This window comes from Schistocerca serialis, chromosome 5, assembly GCF_023864345.2.
Source record: "Schistocerca serialis cubense isolate TAMUIC-IGC-003099 chromosome 5, iqSchSeri2.2, whole genome shotgun sequence".
In the NCBI taxonomy this organism is placed as follows: domain Eukaryota; kingdom Metazoa; phylum Arthropoda; class Insecta; order Orthoptera; family Acrididae; genus Schistocerca; species Schistocerca serialis.
In genome coordinates, this window is record NC_064642.1 from 620,922,985 (window position 1) to 620,947,298 (window position 24,314).

The following is a 24,314-nucleotide window of genomic DNA, read 5'->3' on the forward strand; positions in this document are numbered from 1 at the left end:
GTCACATGTCCTATGGGTAAAGTTGTTTGAGTCGGTAGTTTCATTCATAATACCTCGCGATACACTATTCACAGTCTTTCGCGGCATTTTTACAATAGTCAATTATTCACAAAACAAATAAGCACAATGCAAACGCAACACACAAATACAACAGAGCAACGAATTGCCGTTGACCTGTAGAAAGAAAGTCACAAGATTAGTAAAAGCGTTGCGCCAAATCCTAATTATATCTAAGCAAATAAGAGCAGATATCTGACTGTTTTTCAAAAGACTCTCAACGAAATACGATCCTGGACTGGGTGTCGCCAAGTGTAACCTCCCCACCGTAATTTATAAGGATATTATTTAAGAATGCTACTGCACATTGAGCTAAGTGTAAGCTCCCCAGAGAAATTTTGAAACACAATGGTTGAATGTTAACAAGAATACAACCTAACGTAAGCTCCCAGCAAATAAATTTAATGACAATAAAAATGAGAATCGCAATCTGACTCAAGGTGTAAGCTGTCACGAAAATAATGAAAAACAATTCAATGCTAATGAGACTTCAGTGACAATGTAAACTCAATTAAACCAAAATATCGGTCTTTGGCCCTGTGCAAAAATCAGAATTAATTTCTTACCTCAGTATAACTGCATGTCAAAGATCTGCTCTTATTGTTGGCCACGGCTTGGAGGAAATGGATTGCAAGTATTATTTTTATATATATATTTTTTTTTAATTTAATTGAAACTTTTCCTTAAAGGAAATGGAAGGAAATCGTTCGTTCAATTAAATAGTTCTTTTGTTAAAAATATTACTTTGAAAGCCAAAATTATTATTGGGGCGATTGTTGCACAAATTAGTTACAGTTAATTTACATTATTAGCTGAGCGCATTTAAAAAATAATATACTTCATCCTGAATCTTGACCACAGTGCCATGTCGACGCCCGCCGACTCCTCACACACAACTGCACTGGGCTGCTACTACCGACATACTGCTCTGCCCTACTGCTACTGACAGACTGCCCACTGACTACAGCTCGCAACTGTACTGCACGACGACTACTGACAGAGTACCGCTCGCAACTCTCGCGCGGTCAAGCGCAGACTAGCCACGATAAAAGGCTCTCTGGTCAGAGACTCTGCAATGCCTCGCCATCGCCGCCACACAACATACGTGTTTCAGCATACATGACAACATTTAGATTGCCATCGATAAAATGGGGGCCAATTATCCTTCCTCCCATAATGCCGCATCATACATTAACCCGCGAAGTTTGGTGATGTTCCACTTGTCGTAGCCATCGTGGATTTCCCGTTGCCCAATAGTGCATATTATGCCAGTTTACGTTACCGCTGTTGGTGAAACACGCTTCGTCGCTAAATAGAACGAGTGCAAAAAATCTGTCATCGTCCCGAAACTTCTCTTGTGCCCAGTGGTAGAACTGTACACGACGTTCAAAGTCGTCGCCATGTAATTCCTGGTGCATAGAAATATGGTACGGGTGCAATCGATGTTGATGTAGCATTCTCATTACCGACGTTTTTGAGATTCTCGATTCTCGCACAATTTCTCTGCTACGGATTAACCACGACAGCAGCTAAAACACCTACTTGGGCATCATCATTTGTTGCAGGTCGTGGTAGACGGTTCACATGTGGCTCAACACTTCCTGTTTCCTTAAACAACTTAACTATCCGGCGAACGGTCCGGACACTTGGATGACGTCGTCCAGTATACCGAGCAGCATACATAGCACACGCCCGTTGGGAATTTTGATCACAATAGCCATACGTAAACACAATGTCGACCTTTTCCGCAATTGGTAAATGGTCCATTTTAACACGGGTAATGTATCACGAAGCAAGTACCGTCCGCACTGGCGGAATGTTACGTGATACCACGTAGTTACACGTTTGTGACTATTGCAGTGCCGTCTATCACAAAGCGAAAATAGCAGTCCAACTAAAACATTCATGTTTCTTTACGTACTACACGGGTATGTAATAAAAAGGGGGTTCCTATTTAAAGAAAGGCAATTGTTATCCGTTTCACGTATGGCAGCGCCATCTAGCGGACTAACCACAGCGAAGTCTGGTTTCCCCCTTCAAGCTAGACGAGTTTCGTTCTTTCTAGTTTTTTCGTTTGATGCTTATTTCGTGTGATATTTTGCCCGGTCACTAACAATGAACCACCCTGTACAGTATAGAGAGTTAATCCGGCTCTACAGCTACATCTACCTACATACATAATCTGCAGATCACCGTAGTCTGCATGAGGTACTTTGAACCACAACTAGTCATTCTCCTTCGTCGCAAATGGAGCGTGGGAAAGACAGCTATCTATATGCCTCCGTACGAGCCCTAATTTCTCTTATTTTCTCTTCGCCGTCCTCACGCGGGACGTATGTCTGCAGCAATAGAATTGTTCTGCAGTCTATAGCAAATGTCAGTTGTCTAAACTTTCTAATAGCGTTTCGCGAAAAGAATGTCCACCGATAGATAGTTTTTCGACGACTGCAGTGAAGTTACTTAGCGTAATGGTACTATGCGTGTGACCGCCAGTGCACATCTCAAACTCAAATTCTGTCTAAACAGGCCTTGAGACCCAACGGTACCGATGGACAGCCATCTCATCCTCAGCCCATAGGCGTCAATGGGTGCTAATATTGAGGAACAAGTGGTCAGCACACCGCTCTCGCGATAGTTGCAGTTTTTGTGACCGAAACGGCTACATCACAATCAAGTGGCACCTCAATTGGCCTCACAAGCTATGAGTGCACCTCGCGTGCCAACAACGATCGGCAGACCCTGTCGGTCACCCATCGAAGTGCTACCCTAGACCGATAACGCTTAACATCGGTGATCTGACGGGAACCATTTTACCATAGCGGCAAGGTTGTTTCCGGAGCATATATACCGCTGTGTGTAGTCGTTTGAGAAACGTCGTGCTGTTAACAAGAGGAGAAGCAGACTGTAAAAATGCTGTATTTGTCGAATTGATGGCAGCAGCTCCGCGATTGCTGTGATGGGTTGCTAGCTGATGTTTCTAAGGCTGTGGTTCGGTTTTGAAGACTCGTTTCTCGAAATTTTTATATTAGCCTAGAAGATATACACTGCTATGTTCGTCATTGGAGAGGGTTTCAAGATAACTCCACGACACAAACCATCAACTGAAAACAATTCTACGTTTCCAAATTAATATAAACAATTGTCCTCGACATATCTCTCCACTAGGACATTCTTTGTGACATATCTGCAAGATCAATAGCCGTACGCCATTTCATATAGAACGTATTGTCTTTAGCACAGAGCCAACGCATTTGTAAGACGTGTTTGTATTTTATTTAACCCAGTTTCTGAGAATGTTATCACAGCAAAAAACTATTCTCTTACGTCGCTTCCCACGGAGAAGTTAGTTAAAAAAAAGTTGGTTAATACTTTGGTAATGGCTATATGTTTGAACATAGTCGTATAGAACATAAAATATATTTTGATTATCGAGAAAAGCACAACAGTCACTGGCTGTAACAATACTGTCAATCTACAAGATACGAATTTTTCCCGTAAATAGAATTCTGACGTAGACTACTTTTATAGATTCGACTGAACGTTCAGGATCTCAGTTCTATTTACGATATTCATCAAAAAGTGGGGTTAAATATTTTAATACCTATGTTAACGTTACTGGCCGGCCGCGGTGCCGGGTGATGTGGCCGAGCGGTTCTAGGTACTACAGTCTGGAAGCGCGTGACGTTGCGGTCCCAGGTTCGAATCTTGCCTCGGGTATGGATGTGTGTGATGTCCTTAGGTTTGAGTAGTCCTATGTTCTAGGGGACTGATGAACTCAGATGTTAAGTCCCATAGTGCTCAGAGCCATTTTATTGGCGTTACTGTGATGTATCTGTCATTATGGTTCGGTCTTAAAGTATTTTCTCTGATAGTTGCAGATACGAGCGTCATAAGTCTGCCGACCGATCACTGCGAAAGGCTCATCAGTATCAAGAAAACAATACTTCTTCCTCTTTTCACCGCTTCATCCAGTTCACTCAATAAATATGTACATTTGTCTTGCAGTCGAGCAGAAAGAGAGCTCTCGAAGTTGTTCAAAGACTTATCAGAAACCTTAATAACAGTGTAAGAGGTTTTTGAAATATTTCTCTAGATAGACCTTTTGTATCTCTTGGAAGGGGAACTCGCTTTTATTTCGGCGACTACTTCTATCGCATTTATTACGAGCTTATAAATTTCCACAGCTCTCCTGAAAGGGAATTCCTGTAAGAAGAAGAAGATATCAAGGGAGGACTAGTTAGTTAAGTGACATCGTCCTCAATTCTATGACGAATTCAAATGGACAATGCAAGTGTTCTGAAAAAGTTAAAAGGCAGATGATCACAGTGTAGTTTCCTCTTAGCTGATAACTCTTCTTTTATATAATTAAGTATCGATATCCTGTCTTACAACCTCATTTCTCGAGCTGAGCGGAACTGGAAAAGAATCTGTGTTTGCAGAACCAAGCGTTACACAGTATTATCTGGACTTAATTTACTTCAGTTGTTTTCTCTGATGATTTCAATTGAAATTACGTTGGGTCGCTTTAGCATGCTCGATCAGAAGGTACAAGGGTGATCAAACTTCAGTACGTATCCTTTTCTGTCTTATTACGTAAACATCCCACATCGAAGGCTGCAGTCTCTAATTACCTCTCTTCCAATAGAAGATCAAATACTATTGAATGATGAAGCTAAGGCAGTTTTGTCAGAGAAGTAGCACAAAGATAATACAGATCTGATTCTGCGTATGTTCCCAGCGCTGGTTTGAATTGGTGTAAGGAAACTGCTAAAAATTCTGTGACAATTACAGTTAGAGAATATCAAGTCCAATACACCTCTAAAAATTGGGTATGTGACAATAATATCTAATTCTCTGGTCACCAAAGTGAGTGAAATCGCACATTAATAACAACAACATTCGGAAGAATAGTTGTTTTGCTCACCTTACGGCTATCCTGATTTGTAATTTTTTTTGCTGTTTCACTGTCAACTAAATTTTTAAATTCTTTCTACATGGTGTTCTAATGTCGCTTCACAACAAATTTTCAGTACTCGTCGCTTAAACGACTGCATAATAGATATTGAGAGTCCTTGTCCCTCCCTTCCGTTGCTCCCATTCACTTTATATACCTGTGACGATAGTTCACTTAACTGCCTCTTTCTGTGCAAATTGCCACTGGACATGTGAAAGCCCTTCATACCACAATCAAATAGCGAAGAGTAAACAGCGCTGACACCACGATTCTGCCAAACTCAAGTCAGTTGTGCCGACTGAAAAATGCGACACCGCAATAGTGACTCAAATGTTGCGGGGTACCTGGTACTTCCCAGCGGGACGGAGCTTAACGGAGGTAGACCCGTACAACCACCTCGCATGTGGTTTGGCACACCGTGGTCAGTCCTGTGTTAAACCGTAACCAAGTTCCGCCTAAATCACCGGCAGGCCGGTTCTCTTCTCCGTAGAGGTGTTCCGTATGTTCCTGAAGGACGCAACCATCCCCCAAAGCAAACCCAAAACTGCTCGTTGACAGGGAGCTTGAAAACGTGTCCAGAACTGAAGAGTACAACCATTGTTCCTGTAGTCATATTGTGCAAGCTGCCCAAGACAAATCGAACACATCAGCCTCTTCGGTGCTCGACTGCATCTCATTTTGTTGTTTTAATCGAGATATAGGTTCGTGGACGCAGTCCATTTCTGGAGCGCTCAATCTAGTTCGGAGCATCAGTTATAAAATAATGGAGATCATGGATAAAGTAATAAATTTACAATGTATAACTGTAAACGTAGATTCTAACGGTGTATCTTCCCTGATGGAGAGTATCTGGTCACCTATAAGTGAACATTAATAAGGAGTGCATGCAGCCTTCGCCTTTGTCATGAACTCCAATGGGGACAGTTTCAGTGAGGTGTCAATGTCTGTCGAAGTTTGGAAGCACATCCTTCCCCAAGAGCGGAAGCAGATACGGTAATAATGTTGGACCGTGGGATATAAAAGGAAGCCGACATAGTATCTCATTAGAGAGGTGTGCTACAGCTTTCGGGTCGGAATTTGGACAGACCGCTCCTTTCCAAGAATGTTGTTGTCCACAAATTATTTCCCACAGATGCTGACTTATGACAGAGTGCATTGTCATAAAGATAAAGTGATCGTCATGTAACTGCTTCTCTACTGTAAAATGTGTTCATATCCTCCCGCATTTAGTATTTTCTCAGGAACACCAAGAGAATGACAACCTAAGGGCAAATACGCCACCATAAAGCAACAACACATCCTCTGTATCCTCTACACATGGTGGCAAGTAACGGTCTCCAGGCTTTCGCCAAAACCAAACCCTTCCATCGGTCTGCCACAGGGCATAAGGTGATTTATCATTACGCAACACTCGTTTACAGTCATCCACTGACTAGTGACGTCACCCCTTACAATATCTCAAGCGTAGCTTACCAGTGACCGCAGTAATGTGTCGCTTATAGGGAGTTGATCGATCAATGTACCCCATTCATTTTTAACTACCTATGCATTGCCATGGGGCTCAATGGACTGGTGGTAGCAGTTAGAAACTCCGAGTAAATTCCTCCGCTGATTTCATGAGATATTTTAGCACAGTGCTCCTAAAAAGGTTTTGCTCAATAGCCAGTACTGACATTGTGAGGCGACCCTTTGGACAGCATATGTATCAATCTTATTACTAATTGATAACTTATATACATATGTCCGTGTAACGTCAGTTCATAATTGACTAGCTATAATAAAGCGCCATAAGTTGACGGGAAATGAGCGTTTGGCATCATTGGCAGGGAGGCCTCTTGCGGGACGGGTCCTGCCGCCTTGGTGCAGGTCTTGTTACATTCGACGCCACATTGGGCGACCTGCGCGCCGGATGGGGATAAAATGATGGTGAAGACAACACAAGACCAGTCCCTGAGCGGAGAAAATCCCGAATCCAGCCTGGAATCGAATCTGGGCCCGTAGCACCACAATCTGTCACGTTAACCATTCAGCTATCGGGGCGGACATAAGTGGTGATCACATCATATCGAGACCAATCGGAACACTCTGCCTCTAACTGAGGCCTTTTCCAGATTACTGCCAGCCATACTGATCCATCGGTTCTAAGACTACTGTAGCGAGGAGAGATGTTGTTTGTTTTAGTATGTGTGCGGACGACTTTGATTAATAACACACCGAAGTGCCAAGGAAACTGATATAGATATGCATATTCAAATACAGAGAGATGTGAAAAGGCAGAACACGGCGCTGTGGGTCGGCAACGCCTATATAAGTGCCTGGCGCACTTGTTAGATCGGATACTGCTGCTACAATGACAGGTTACCAAGATTTAAGGGAGTCTGAACGTAGTGCTATAGTCGAAACACGAGCGATGGGACACAGCCTCTCCGAGGTAGCGTTGAAGTGGGGATTTTCCCGTACGACCATTTCACGAGTGTACAGTGAATGTCAGAAGTGCAGCTTCTTCCGCAAATTGCTGCACATTTCAGTGCTGGGCCATCAACAAGTGTCAGCATGCGAACCATTCAACGAAATATCATCTGTATATGCTTTCGGGTCCGAAGGCCCACTCGTGTACCGTTGATGACTGCACGACATAAAGCTTTACGCCTTGCATGCGACCCAACACCGACATTGGTCTGTTGATGACTGGATACATGTTGCCTGGTCGGACGAGTCTCGTTTCAAATTGTATCGAGCCGATTGACGTGTACGGTATGGAGACAACCTCATGAATCCATGGGCTCTGCATGTGAGCAGGGGACTGTTCATGTTGGTGGAGGCTCTGTAATGGTGTGGGACGTGTGTAGTTGGACTGGTATGGGATCCTGATACGTCTCGATACGACTCTTACAGGTGACGCGTACGTAAGCGTCCTCTGTGATCACCTGCATCCTTTCATGTCCATTGGGGATTTCGGTGGACTTGGGCAATTCCATTCCATCACGACAGTGCGACGCCTCACACGTCTACAATTGCTACAGAATGGCTTCAGGAACACATTCCTGAGTTTAAAAATTTCCGCTGGCCACCAGACTCCCCAGACATGAACATTACTGAGCATAAGTGCGATGCTGTTCAGAAGAGATCTCCACCCCGTCGTACTCTTACGGATTTATGGACAGACCTGCAGCATTCGTGGTATCAATTCCCTCCAGCAGTACTTCAGTCATTAGTCGAGTCCATCTCACGAAGTGTTGCGGGGCTTCTGCTTGATGGCGGGGGCATTAAACGATATTATTCAGGTGTGTTAGTTTCTTTGGCTCAGCAGAGTAGTATCTGTACTCATATTTAAATACAGAACTGAATATGAAACACGATCACAATGGTTTGATAAATTATTTAAATTCCAGTTTTCTTGAACTGACTGCGTTGTATTACAGCAGCCTTAATTAATTTAATGTTCTTTGTTACAAGTAAGTACGGTACCACATTTGATAATTACCATCTCTGTAATGCGAATACACGAACCCATTTTACTTCCGTGTCGAAATTTATACCATATAAGCTAATCGGTACTAGTTGCGCAACTTCGTGAATTATCAGACCTGAAAGACAAACAACAAAGCGTAGCCCCTCTCACATCCTGTAGGCTTTAACCTTGCAGTGGTCAGGCGCCACCCTGCTTAACTCTCTGCCTCTGAGGTAAGCGCCCAACTGTACTCATTCCACAGCCGAATTTACCAATTTCAATTAAAATTAAGCACATTTTTACTGTCTCGGTAGTTTTATTTCTTACTCAGCAGAAAAACTACACTATTAAGGAGCTCTTCACGTTAGTTGACGTGTTTGACTTCGGTTGTTAGTTGCTAGATGCATATTATTTTAACATTCGGATGAGAACTGCGGGTCACACGAATTCTTGATTCGAGCTGCATGTCACTCGCTGGCCACAGTTTGATGAGCACTGTTTAGGAACGCCCCTGCTATGCTCGACGATCCCTGACCGTCAGTACATGAGGTGCACCTGCTCTTGATTTAGTTGTGGTTAAACTTCCTGGCAGATTAAAACTGTGTGCCGGACCGAGACTCGAACTCGGAACCTTTGTCTTTCGCGCGCAAGTGCTCTACCAAGTGAGCCATTCAAGCACGACTCACGCCCCGGCCTCACAGCTTTACTTCTGCCAGTACCTCGTCTCCTACCTTCCAAACTTTACAGAAGCTCTCCTGCGAACCTAGCAGAACTAGCACTCCTGAAAGAAAGGAGATCCTTTCATGCTTGGGTAGCTCGGCTGGTAGAGCACTTGCCCGCAAAAGGCAAAGGTCCCGAGTTCGAGTCTCATTCCGGCACAGAGTTTTAATCTTCCAGGAAGTTTCAAACCAGCGCAAACTCTGCTGCAGACTAAAAATCTCATTCTGGAAACATCCCCCAGGCTGTGGCTAAGCCATGTCTCCGCAATATCCTTTCTTTCAGGAGTGCTAGTTCTGCTAGGTTCGCAGGAGAGCTTCTGTAAAGTTTGGAAGGTAGAAGACGAGGTACTGGCAGAAGTAAGGCTGTGAGGACGGGGCGTGAGTCGTGCTAGGGTTGCTCATTTGGTAGAGCACTTGCCCGCAAAAGGCAAAGGTCCCGAGTTCGAGTCTCGGTCCGGCACACAGTTTTAATTTGCCGGGAAGTTTCATACCAGCACACACTTCGCTGCAAAGTGAAAATGTCGTTCTCAAAAATAGCTCTGAGCACTATTGGACTTAACATCTGACGTCATCAGTCCCCAAGAACTTAGAACTACTTAAACCTAACTAACCTAAGGACATCACACACATCCATGCCCGAGGCAGGATTCGAACCTGCGACTGTGGCGGTCGCGCGATTCCAGACTGAAGCGCCTAGAACCGCTCAGCCACATCGGCCGGCAAAATCTCGTTCTGTTAGCTGTGGTTGTTCCCTCGCGTTACCATTACAGTCACTTCGCCAATGGTCGACTCCTCGATGGATTTGTTACTCAGTTTATATTCAATGACTAGACCACTGCGGTCTCATTCTGCTGTAACTCCTTCCTACTGACAATATTGCTCGCCTTCCTTTATAGGGGAAAGTCGTGCAGTATTGGCCAGCTTAAGTCTTTAGACTTTACTATAAAACTGTCGTGGTTAATCGGAATATTAATACATTATTTTGTTGCCCCAATACATGTTCTATGAATAGCACAATGTAGTGATTATTTGATATCTATATTAGTTAATTAAACCGAAAATAAGACTATTACCAATATAACGTTCGTAGAAAGTGCCTCGCAGTATCGGCCATTGTCTTTCTGTGATAATATTGATTGTTAGCGATGTGCACTGGCACTTACTGAATAATAATAGAACACATAACCATGGGTATGTATTGTTACGATTTCAGCTTAGTTCGCCGATGTTCAGATCACTGTTTTACAGAGACATCCAATAAAATATATTCTGCTGATCCACACATCCAAGAAACGGTCCGATTCTAAACTAGGTTCACAGAACCCAGTGTTCTTCAAATGACTCCGAAAACAGAGTGCGCTTTTCAGTTTCTTCTGTTGACCCGACCCATTATTGCCCGTTTACTTCGCCACAATGTAATTGACTGTCTATGGGCACCCTCTGTGTGTTTATTTTATTTTGGAACACGCGACTGAAGTACATCTTTCTTCTACTGTCCTTCAGTCTTTACTTTTTCTGCTTTTATATTCTCTCTTTAGTCGCGATCTTCTTTTCTAATCGTTGAAAACGCTTCAGCAGCCACCCTCGCTCGCTGCCATTTTCATGCACTCCTTATTCCATTTACCTCTTACTTTTCCTCATATTCTTCCATTCCAGTCTTAAAAGAAGTAAAAAGTAGAAAATACAATTAAAAAATTTAAATTACTTCTGAACGATACTGAAAGACAAGGTGGTGGCTTGTACTCCAGGACGAACTCCAGTATTGTACGTTCTTCTATAGAAATTATCATGAAACGTTGGTAGATGTCATTCCTTACACAACACAGGTAACCAAAATATAGCAGCGAGCGAGGTGGCGCAGTGATTAGTACACTGGCCTCGCATTCCGGGGGACGAAGATTCAAACCCGCTTTCGGGCATCCCGATTTAGGTTTTTCATGATTTCCCTAAAACCGCTTCAGTCAAATTTTCCTTTGAATGAGCACGGCCGAATTCCGTCCTCATCCTTCCCTAATCCGGTAAGACCGATGAAATCGCTGTTTTGCCCCCTCGCCCGAATCAACCAACCGAAATACAACAACTTACCTTAAAAATGGGTACCGCGCTCCTCAAAATATCTTCGCTTCACTAGGAACTACAACAACCACCATCATGTACTAAAGGCAGAGAAAGCACTGAAGAGAGGAAGAAGATATCCTACTCCAGTGCATATGGATACATAAGCCAGCTCCTGTTTACTGTACACGTTTGCTGCTTGGAGACGCGCCCGGTAGTGTAAGCCAGCCGATGGTGCACGAATCTCCGCTACTGACGGGTCCTCCTCTTGTAACGTCTAGTGGTCAGTTCTGAATTACCTGGGGTTGTCCGTGTGATTTACATCAGATTGTGTAGTGGATGGATAGACAGCAAGTAACTTCTCTTTCCGTGTGCGGCTGGCAGGTGCGGTACACGCACGACGGCTCGGAGCAGCACCAGGACGCGGTCTCGCTGGAGGTGGAGCTGTCGCCCGACGCCGAGTTCACGCTGCCCGGCTACCTGCAGGGGCGCCACCGCTTCGCGCTGCACGTCAACGTTACGCCCGTCAACGACCCGCCGCTGCTCTTCCTGCCGCCCGGCAAGACGCTGCGCCTGGCCCAGGTAGGCAGCCCGCGGCGCACGCCTCGCCCACTATATTGCCCGCGCCTGCATGATGAATGGCGCGCCGCGCGCATTCGTTTCCGTCGTCGTCCGGGCACAACCTCCACCCCGTCCCACTCGTCTTGCTTCCTCTCTCACTCCTCGTTTCTCACACCTGGAAAAAAACGCGCGGGGATACGTGTCTGGAAGCTTCCGCCGGGAAAGGTGTCATTTTGCTGCTCCCTCGAGCCATCCAACAGACGATTTTTTTTTTTTTCATTGTGCTTTAGAACCGGTAAACATTCGAGAGCTACTCTCGTACACAAGTCTGAGACATTTTTTTTTTGTTTTTACAAACATATAAGTAATTGCCATAAAATGGGACGCAACGTAACAGTTTTCAGTTTCAAAAAATAGATAATATTAAAAGAAATATGAAACTCAAATTTATACGTGGTTACAGGTCTTGTGCCTATTTTTAAAATTATAATTACGTTTGGGACCTAACTCACGCTTCTATAATACAAAAAAAAATAAAAACTTTGTGTTTGCATTCAGCCCAGAGAAAAGAGCGAATAGAACCAGAAAGGTCGCTCTTAATACTTTTCCTGTTTATTTGTTTTAAGTAAGTAGGCGAATAGCGAACATGGTTTTATTCAATACAGCAATCAAATATATTGCACGAATTGTAGTTCTTTTATTCTGTTTTCCAAATAAAAATGATCATTTCAGTAATTATTTTACTTTAACTTTAAAGTGATGTACTTGGTTTCTTTGTTAGTACGTTAAATACCAACACCTTTTTTTAAAAAATGATGTTCCTGAATCGAAAAGCCGTATCCCCAGAAGTAACGGAGTGGCTAAAATGGTTCAAATGACTCTGAGCACTATGGGACTCAACTGCTGAGGTCATTAGTCCCCTAGAACTTAGAACTAGTTAAACCTAACTAACCTAAGGACATCACAAACATCCATGCCCGAGGCAGGATTCGAACCTGCGACCGTAGCGGTCTTGCGGTTCCAGACTGCAGCGCCTTTAACCGCACGGCCACTTCGGCCGGCTGTAACGGAGTGCTTTCGAACAACATCTCCTTGACAAAAAAAATTACTCCTCACCAGTTATAAGAAACCACCTTTCATCGGCTTTTTTTCTAAATATATATATATATATATATATATATATATATATATATATATATATATATATATATATATATATATAAAACATGCATTTAGTCTGCTAAATGACTGCTTCCTTTTTCCATGCACTTTAGTCACATCATAATCTTTTGGGTGGAGAACAGTGCCTGGTTGATATTCATTTCCATCAATCTTTTGGTGTTCTTCTGGAAAAACACTGACGATTACTGTGTCTACAAACATCTCAAATTACCAAAACACAACTCTGTATTCTCAGTAAGCTGAAACGATAGTCAGATTAAAGTATATATTTTTTTAAACTGAACGTTTAGTTCATGAAACGGAACTGCAAAACTGATTGTTGTTACTGTGGTCTTCAGTCCAAAGATTGGTTTGATGCAGTTCTCCATGCTGCTCTATCCTGTGCGAGACTCTTCATCCCTGAATAACTGCTGCAACTTACATCCTTCGAAATCTGATTACTGTATTCATCACTTGATCTTCTACGACTTTTACACCCCCTACTTCCCTCCAACACTAATTTGGTGATGACTTGATGTCTCAGAATGTGTCTAACAAGTGATTCGTTCTTCTAGTCAGGTTCTGCGACAAATTTCTTTTATTTTCTTTCCTTTTCAGCACCTCCTCCTAAGTTACGTGCTCTACCCATCTAATCTTCAGCATTATTCTGTAGCACCAAGTTTCTAAAGCATCTTCTTGTCAATACTGCTGATCGTCTGTGCTTCACTTCCATACAAGGCTACATTTCGTACAAATGCTTTCAGAAAAGACTTCCTAAAACTTAAGTCTGTGCTCGATGTTAGCGAACACCTCTTTCTTCGAAACGCTTTTCTTACCATTGTCAGTCTACGCAGCATGTCATTCTCAATGGAGAGAAGACTTCCGAAGTAAGAGTGATTTCAGGTGTGCCGCAGGAGAGTGTCGTGGGACCGTTGCTGTTCACAATATACGTAAATGACCTTGTGGATGACATCGGAAGTTCACTGAGGCTTTTTGCTGTGGTATATCGAGAGGTTGTAACAATGGAAAATTGTACTGAAATGCAGGAGGATCTGCAGCGAATTGACGCATGGTGCAGGGAATGGCAATTGAATCTCAATGTAGTTAAGTGTAATGTGCTGCGAATACGTAGAAAGAAAGATCCTTTATCATTTAGCTACAATATAGCAGGTCAGCAAGTGGAAGCAGTTAATTCCATAAATTATCTGGGAGTACGCATTAGGAGTGATTTAAAATGGAATGATCACATAAAGTTGATCGTCGGTAAAGCAGATGCCAGACTGAGATTCATTGGAAGAATCCTAAGGAAATGCAATCCGAAAAGAAAGGAAGTAGGTTACAGTACGCTTGTTCGCCCACTGCTTGAATGCTGCTCAGCAGTGTGGGATCCGTACCAGATAGGGTTGATAGAAGAGATAGAGAAGATCCAACGGAGAGCAGCGCGCTTCGTTACAGGATCATTTAGTAATCGCGAAAGCTTTGCGGAGATGGTAAATAAACTACAGTGGAAGACTCTGCAGGAGAGACGCTCAATAGCTCGGTACGGGCTGTTGTTGATGTTTCGAGAACATACCTTCACCGAGGAGTCAAGCAGTATATTGCTCCCTCCTACGTATATCTCGCGAAGAGACCATGAGGATAAAATCAGAGAGATTAGAGCCCACACAGAGGCATACCGACAATCCTTCTTTCCACGAACATTAAGAGACTGGACTAGAAGGGAGGACCGATAGAGGTACTCAAAGTACTCTCCGCCACACAGGGTCAGGTGGCTTGCGACGTATGGATGTAGATGTAGATGTAGATATCCTCTATACTTTGGCCATAATCAGTTATTTTTCTGCCCAAACAGCAAAACTTAACGTTCAATGTCTCGTTTTCTAATTTAATTTCCTCAGTGTCGTCTGATTTAATTCTAATACTTTCTATTATCCCTGTATTGGTTTTTTTTATGTCCATCTTATATCCGTCTTTCAAGACATTGTTCTTGTTCCAAAATGGAAGCCGAAGAACTCTCATTTTCCTATTTTGCATTACTGTTATGATGTTACACTGCTGCTTGATCTCTTTGGAGACTCCATTATTTTTCTCCATAGCCATTTTTCTATCGTTCATTAGTGGACTCTGTCTAGAGTGTCAGTCTTCTACAACTATACGGTAATGCATTCCAGATGAATTTGACGGTTACAATGAACAACAGATTTGAAGTGAGAATGTGTAAATTGGATGATTTTAAGTTAGTTACGTTTACTCAGTATAAAATGATACAAAATCATCATCTTCATATATATTTAGCTCTAGTTTTTTTTTAAAGTAACATACATTTTTTGTATAAATAGCTCACTAACTAAATATGCATTCATGCTCAAAGATTCGGAACAATTCCTTGAATTATGTGTTATACATTGATAAATTTCAGTGCCCTTCTGGAATTACAAAAGTAAAATATTAAGAAAAATTGAAGGTAATATTACATGAATGAAAATACTTTGTACCAGAACTCTATAAACCACAATAGAAAATAAATAAATCACCTGGTCACAAGCACATTTAAAGGATTACAAATGTTAAATGTTCATATATACTTTATATACAATTACATATTTTGTTCAGAGATAAATTCAGAAGATGGCCGTTTTCGCTGGCTTGACGTTTATGCGCATACTCGGGAACATCCCTTGTGACAGTCCAGCAGTAATCTGCTAAAACAGTAGGGCTCCACTTTCCGGCATACCCCTTCTCAAATGTGGCAATATCTTGATGAAATCAGTCCCCATGTTCATCACTTACTGCATCACAATATTTAGGGAAGAAGTCAAAGATGACTACGTAAGAAATGCATTTTCAATGACACATTGTCTACAATCTCCTTGTAGTTTATTGCTCCTTTGTTCCCTATGAACTGTAAACAGACTGTCCTAAAACATTCCCATGCATGCTTTTCATCACCTTGTATGATTCCATCAAAAGTCTCGAATCTGTGTGCCTACAAAGATGCCCTCCTTTACTTTGGCATCACTTAAGTAAGGCAGTTTTCGCCTTAAGTACTTAAACACGTCACCATCTTTTTTCATTCCCTTAATAAAGTTTTTCATGAGACCAAACTTTATGTGCAAGGGCGGAAGCAGAATCTTTTTCGGGTCTACTAGAGTTTCATTCTTAGTGTTCTTTATACCTGGTTGAAGAGATTTTTTGGTGGGCCACTGATGTTTGCTGTAATGAGATGCACGAGCTCGGCAATCCCTTTCACAGAGAAAGAATGAATATATAGTACACCCTAATTGCATACCTAATAGTAGTGCAACCCCTATTAAGTCACGACAAATGTACCATTGAGAGTCATTATACTTGATGGCTTCTAGTAAAGTTTTCATGTTTTGGTATGACTCTTTCATATGCACACTATGCCCAAATGGAATAGAAGGAAGCTCATTACCAATATATAAAAGCACTGCTTTTAAGATCAACTTTGACGAATCAACAGTCTCCACTCATCATGGTTGTAATTAATTCTCAGAGCCTTTATTAGACCATTAATGTCTACACATGCCACAAGACTGTCTTGCATGATAAAAAAAGGAATGAATTGTTGCTCTCTTCTGTTCTAGAATAAAATATTTACAGTTGCTTTCCAGAAAATGGCGCTGCTGCAGTCTTGATGCTAAAATCTCAGCCTTTGCTTTAGAGAGCTATAAATCTCTAATGAGATCACTTAACTTATTTTGAGACAATTTTTGTGGATCATCAGTTGATGATATATTTGAAAGAAACTCCGGATCTTGTTATGTACTTGGTTCAGGACATTCCGAATCCCTATCAGAATAATCTCGTACTCTTTCGGTGGTTCAAGTGTAGGCAATCCTTGCCCATGTAGAATTGGACATATGGTAGATGGAATGATAAGATAGATCACTGTCCGCTTCTTCTTCTTCTTCTTCTTCTTCTTCTTCTTCTTCTCTTCCTCCTCCTCCTTCTCCTCCTCCTCCTCCTTCTTCTTCTTAGATATTCCCTTCTTGATCGGAGGAACCGCACAAAAGTAGCAGTCACTGACACGATTAGTGGGCTCACGCCAGATTATGGGCACTGCAAAGGGCATTGAACGTCCTTTCCTATGCAGCCAATTCCTGAGGTTGCTGGCACAGGCATTGCAGCTCACTTGTGGAGCCCAGAGTTTATCCTGATCACCTATTTTGCACCCAGAATAACAACTGTAAGCTTTTTTAATCAATTAAAGTATTTGCTGCTTTTGTGAAGCAAATATCACTTCTCCACACACATAACAAAATGTGTCAGCACTGTTAACACAAACTCGTGGCATTTTTGTTCACTTCAGTAGCAAACAACTTGAACAACTGGCAGTTAATCTGGAAACAAATGTACAAAAAGTATAACATGCATTAATAAAGTCACTGAAGCTGAAGAGGAGGGAAACAAAAAGATAACTAATTATTGGTACCAAAATGTTTATATCCAAAATATTGCACACAAGTAAGACCAGGGACAATAATATAATCCATTGTTACTAGTAATTATGACTCTGACAAACCATTATAATATTTAATTTTAAACTTAACGTAAAAATCCGTATATAATTATCGCAACATAGTAAAACAGTGTAAAATGTAAAGTAGAGCTAATTTAGAATTGTCTTTGTTCGAAAATCAAATGGCTCTGAGCACTATGCCACTTAATTTCTGAGGTCACCAGTCGCCTAGAACTTAGAACTAATTAAACCTAACTAACCTAAGGACATCACACACATCCATGCCCGAGGCAGGATTCGAACCTGCGACCGTAGCGATCGCTCGGTTCCAGACTGCAGCGCCTAGAACCGCATGGCCACTCCGGCCGGCAATTGTCTTTGTGATGTTCGCGATCAGCGCATTAGAATTGACAGGAATTGGCTATTTTAATTCGGTTTACATTTTCATTGTTGCACAGTGTTATTTTTTCACTAAACGTAATTTACTTGTTTCAGTTCTGATTTCAGATATCCTTTTAGGTTTCTATTTCATTACTATCATAATTTTTTCTAGTTTCTTTCCCTCGTTTCAAATTTAGAAAGCATATTTAGCATATGTTTTTTGCGATTCGCTATGAAGGCAATATCATTCACAAATCATAGGCACTTCATGGAAACTGTAGTTTCCAGCCGCTATATACCAGCTTTCTTTACTTACACTAGCCGAAATATAAAATTAGCGTCAGTAAGCAAGAGACATAAAAAACGATTTTTATGTGGGGGATGAAAGCAATTTTCCCCTCATCCACAAGGAATCTTTAGAGAATCTAAGGAAACACAGAGCTCGTTCACATTTGGAAAAATATTTCTTTCTTCTGACAATTCGGATGCACACCACGCTTAACGCAACATCGGTGCTGGAATTTGGCGATATGTGAATCGATTTCTCGTTCGTTATAATTCAGATTTGAACAAGTTTGAACGCGCCTTATACAGTTCTTAACTTGCCCATAGAAACCAAAGTCGATTAATTTTTGTTGGAACAATAAAAGTTGGTTAACAGGCACCCTAACATTGGACATTCAATAAAATTTCATGGAATTGCTCATGTATTTTCATTATTTTACCTTTGAAACGTAATATGTATGAAATAATATGACAAGTGTTGAGAAAAATACAAATTTAAAGAAATATGAGCGGAACTCGATCCAGCGATCCACGGATTACGGATCTTAAAGCTAACAACATCACCGCCACCATCCCACGGTCGGGGTCGCAATGCACCAGTATATCATCGACCTATAAAATGTCTCTCGGATTCGCCTAAGTAGAACGCTTCGCTACTTACACACTATGTTGTCGTAATGGACTGTTAAAAGTGTACAAAGCTTAAAGAAAAATCCGTAGTCCGAAAGTCGTGACCTCCCCTTGTATCAGAAACCGAGTTTATACCAATTGTCGTTTCGCAACAAGTTGATCCGTTGGGTCAAATATAGTATCCGGTCAGTAAATACTTTTTACTTTCTTGGGCGGTATCAGTTTATTTGTGATCTGATGACCAGTTTCTGTTAGGTCGAACATTGTACTCCGCAAGTAAATATTCTAGACGTGCCAGAACGATCACAGACCATGTAGCTGGATTAATTTTAGCGTGGCCCTACTGTCAACATAGGTGAGGTTGGATGACACTTTCAAATAATTACCCAAAACTTGGGACTTCAGTTGAAGGGAACGTTCACTTGCCCAAACGGATGTGAGCTACAGATAAGTCTCAGGACACCTGCTCAGACAAACAGTCGTTGCTGACCACACAGCGTGTCTATGACAGACTATCACATTGTAGTCTGCCAGCTAAGATCGTAGGGAATCGATTTCTTGATTCCAGACTGTGAGAAAAGGTCCAACTCGGCAAAGTTCCTCTCACAAATGCACAGTACCTCTTGTGCCGTTGCGAATCTATTGTAAGACTTCATTTTCAGTCAAAGTTCACAGAAGGCTGGGAGTGAGACACGGATTCTTTATGAAGGGATTTCCAGTTCCGACATTTGCATGATGACCAAGGGAAACCTCCTAAACCTTGATCGAATTGGGGGATTGGAACTATTGTATTTCTACAAAGTGTTGCCCATTGTCCCAAACAAAAATTAAATTTTCTTTTTATGTATGTATACGTCAGAACAGATTCAACTATAGTGTCACTGATAATAGTTTGCTAGTAGACAACCGCTTGGGAGAGTGGCTGTTGTTCGAATACATCAGACACGCGTAACGAGAAAAACTCAGACTCCTTCCTACGGGCAGCTGTACTTTCCAGCCGCACACAGTCTTGTAACGATAAAACAGTACGAAGTGCATACAAATCTGCATTCAGTCCGTTCTGTAATTGCTCCTACGTGATACGTTGTGCTTTAGCAGCAGAACAACGCATAAGCATTCGTTGTTGCCTAACGTGCTCATCACGATGGTAAACTTGCCTAGACAAACTCGACTGTCAGTCTCTCTACCATTGGCCTCTGGTGTTATGGGGTCTAGGCTGGTTCACAATTTCCGGCAACGTCTTTTCATTTACTACAGGTAGCGTTGAGCTAACTCGATCTTCCAAAATGACATTCCACGTATCTATGTGATAACGGCGGGGCGGGGGAAAGGGGGCGGACAGAGGGAGTCTTTGGGAAGTGGTAAGATGCAGGGGATAATTTTCAAATAGGATACTAGAACAACGTTTTTATTAATTTATTGTCCTACTGTACGGCGAATATAAAATCTACTTTCAAAATATCTCCACATTTCATCATAAAAGAGCTTTTACTCAATTTAAAAGTAAAAGAAATATCTCTGAAATTAATGAGAAGTACAATGTTGAGCTCGATGAACTGATTAACAACCTTCCCCTCAGTGAAGTTGTTAAATAACAAAAAACCAGGAACTTTAACTAACTATACTCTTTAATCACCCTTGCTTCAAAACATACATTTCTTATTTCCCAGTGTTGGTATAACCAATTGGCGCCTTGGAATGATAATAACTAATAGACAGGATACCGAATGACGGATTATTGTAACAGACACAAAGCAACAAAATTAAAAATTGCATTTAGACCGCTAAAACATCAATTTAAACACAAACCAAATATGGCTACTAAAAGCACCGAAAATGTTCAAACGTAGTTTGTTACAGCTTTAAATCCTTTAAATTATTGCAGAATATGTAGAAAGACTTTACGGTTGAGTGCTCTTAACTATATTCCGCTCCAGAAATCCATATAGCTTAAGAGCAACAAACAACTGTTAAATTAAAAGGATTACACAGCTGAGGTGATGATAATAAAAAAGAAGAAACATAATATTGATTTAAATTGAAGGAGATCACTGCTGTCAACAACAGCGGGACACTGCGCAGAGGCGGCCGGTGTTGCCACGCGGTTCTACGCGCTTCAGTCTGGAACCGCGTGGCCGCTACGGTCGCAGGTTCGAATCCTGCCTCGGGCATGGATGTGTGTGATGTCGTTAGGTTAGTTAGGTTTAAGTAGTTCTAAGTTCTAGGGAACTGATGACCACAGATGTTAAGTCCCATAGTGCTCGGAGCCATTTGAACCACTGCGCAGAATCAGCGGTGACGAGTGAAAATGTGTACTGGACCGGGATTGGAACCCGGGATCTCCTGCTTATTAGGCAGTTACGTTAACCACTGCACCATTCGCGACACAGCGTTATCGGACCTGCGCGGACCATCTCGGCTCGGTTCACCGCCGATCCTTGTGCCCACCGACAGCAGGGTATCCGCAGTTCCTGTCCACTGACTCCACGTTCGCTACTCTGAGATTTCCACGTGAGGTCGGACATCCGCAATGAAGAAGGTGGATCCATTGCCCAGCTAGGCGTATAAATTATATGAATGCATGGTGTTTGTTCTTTCAGACATGTCCAAAAGAACAGACACCACGCATTCGTATAACACATAGTATTCAACCGTTATCATCCAACTCAAAGGAATCTCGAATGCGTTATCACTCAGAATAAACGACGCTGTTGAACACAACCACAAAATGTCTACCGAGGCTGACAGCAATAAGTTAAAAGTTCAGTGCTAATCTCCGGTAAAATCCGAAGAACAATGTTTAACAAAAGGTTCTGACCAAAATAATTTTGGTCTGTGACCGGCGTGGAATAACGATGTCATAGCCGTCGGTGTCGTGTACCAACGGTAGTTAACGCTCTAGGGACCAGTTCCTTCGTAAGGCGCTTCTCAAAGTTAACGGAGAGGCCTGGCCTGCAGGAAATGCACCAGAAACAAAGGCCCCAAATAGAAGACTCCCGCTTGGCCACAACAGAGGGCAATATGACCTTGTACCACACCTTATCCATGAGCAGAGATACTGTCCGCCCTTCCTCCGCTCAGCATGACCGCTCCGCTTGTCTGCATAACGCCAGATGCTCACTCTGGGCAAGGAAGACAAACACGTACGCACTAGTCTAGCGAAGATACAGTGGCCCACACATCGATTCCACGCACTGGCGCGGGTCCTGTGGTCCTCTCCCTGTGCTATTGCCTAATTCGAGGAGACTACACAATACAATGAAACTGTTATCCTTATGCTTCCACAGACGTATGACACTCTGACTGTGGCCATATAAAGTACAAAAAGTATGTAATATGCGAACAAAATTTCACGTTTGATCATTCCTTGAGGGTCTCTAATTTTCAGTTGCCCTTTCTTTTTTTTTTTAAGCTATCATTGAGTTATATGGTGCGTTGGCTCAGCTACTGGACTCGCATTCGGCATGTGTTCAAATTTTCTATTGAACATATACACTAAAGCGCCAAAGAAACCGGTATAAGCATGATTATTCAGATACAGAGATATGTAAACAGGCAGAATACGCCGCTGGGGTTGGCAACGCCTATATCAATCAGCAAGTGTCTCGCGCAGTTATTAGATCAGTTACTGCTCCTACAATAGCAGGTTGTCAAGATTTAAGTGAGTTTGAACGTGCTGTTGTGAAACGTCCCCTTTGAACAAATATACATGACTGTGCTTATCCTGACACACAATATTTTTTAGCGCAACGTAATCTGACTTTCAACAATCCCCACAAAAGAATGGCCCTGACTGACATTAACCTATACCTTTCGCAAATCACTTACCTCACAAAAATCTTCGTTACTCGAACTACCGCAATACAGCGAGCGCCACTACTGCCAGCTAAATAAAAGATTCAAACTACGGAAGGCACTAACTACAGATAGGCATAGTTAGCAAATGAAAGATTTTAATAGAGAACAAACAATGTATTTACCTTAATAGTCATAATATATATATAGCAGTTCATGACATCCAGTCTTACAAATTTCAAAACTCCGCCGTCTCTCTCCCCACATCCACCACTGCTGAATGCTCACCGCCAACTGCGCCACGCTACGCGCTGTTAACATCCAGCTGCCCAACACTACAATGGCAGACAACAATACGAACTAGCCACAGACTGCACACAGCACAGCCAGTGATTTTCATACAGAGCGCTACGTGGCGTTACCAATAAAAAAAACCTAAACAGCCTACTTACAGTTGTAGTCGGATCATGAGCGATGGGACACAGCGTCTCCGAGGTAGCGATGAAGTGGAGATCTTCCCGTACGACCGTATCACAAATGTACCGTAAATATCACGAAGCCGGTAAAACATCAAATCTCTGGCATCTCTGCGACCGTAAAAAGATCCTGCAATAACGGGACCAACGAGGACTGAACTGAATGGTTCAACGTGACAGGAGTTCAAAAATGGTTCAAATGGCTCTGAACACTATGGGACTTAACTTCTGAGGTCATCGGTCCCATATAACTTAGAACTACTTAAACCTAACTAACTTAAGGACACCACACACATACGTGCCCGAGGCAGGATTCGAACCTGCGTCCGTAGCGGTCGCGCGGTTCCAGACTGTAGCGTCTAGAACCGCTCGGTCACCCAGGCCGGCGTGCAACCCCATCCTCAAATTGCTGCAGATTTCAATGCTGGGCCATCAACAAGTGTCAGGGTGCGAACCATTCTACGAAACATCATAGATATGGACTTTCGGAGGCCCACTCGTGTACCCTTGATGACTGCATGATACAAAGCGTTACACCTCTCCTGCACTCGTCAACACCGACGTTGGACTGTTGATGCCTGGAAACATGTTGCCTGGACGGACGAGTCTCGTTTCAAACTGTATTTCAAGCGGATGGACGTGTACCGGTACGGAAACAACCTCTTGAATCCATGGACCCTGCGTGTCAGCAGAGGACCGTTCAAGCTGGTGGAGGGTTTGTAATGGTGTGAGTCGTGTGCAGTCTGAATGATATGGGACCCTTGATACGTCTAAATACGGCTGGGATTCGTAACACGTACGTTAGCATCCTGTCTGATGACCTGCATCCATTCATGTCCATTGGGCATTCCGACATACTTGGGCATTTCCAGCAGGACAATGCGACATCCCAGACGTCCAGAATTGCTACGGAGTGGCTCCAGGAACACACTTCTGAGTTTAAGCACCTCCGATGCCCACCATACTCCCCAGATATGAACATTATTGAGCATATCAGTGATGACTGGCAACGCGCAGTTCAGAAGAACTTTCCACCACCTCGTACTCATACAGATTTATGGTCAGCCCTGCAGGATTCACGGCGTCAATTCCCTCCAGCACCATTTCATACATTAGTCGAGTCCATACCACATCGTGTTGCGGCAGTTCTGCGTGCTCGCAGGGGCCCTACGCGACATTTGATAGGTGTACCAGTTTTTTTTTTGCTCTTCAGTGTAGATATCTCATGATTTCCCTTAACTGATCAAGGAAAATGCTGGGCTGTTACTTTGTAAATGAGACGCTCGGTTTCTTACCCCGTTCCTCT

General features: G+C 42.6%; 1 protein-coding gene across 1 annotated transcript in view; it reads left to right on the plus strand.

Annotated features, from left to right (window-relative positions):
- Positions 1–24,314, plus strand: part of LOC126482141 (chondroitin sulfate proteoglycan 4) — a 660,554-nt gene that overhangs the window by 283,694 nt on the left and 352,546 nt on the right. The window contains exon 8 of the mRNA XM_050106118.1: positions 11,621–11,818. Coding sequence (XP_049962075.1) covers positions 11,621–11,818 — 198 coding nt within the window. The remainder of the gene's footprint in view (positions 1–11,620; positions 11,819–24,314) is intronic.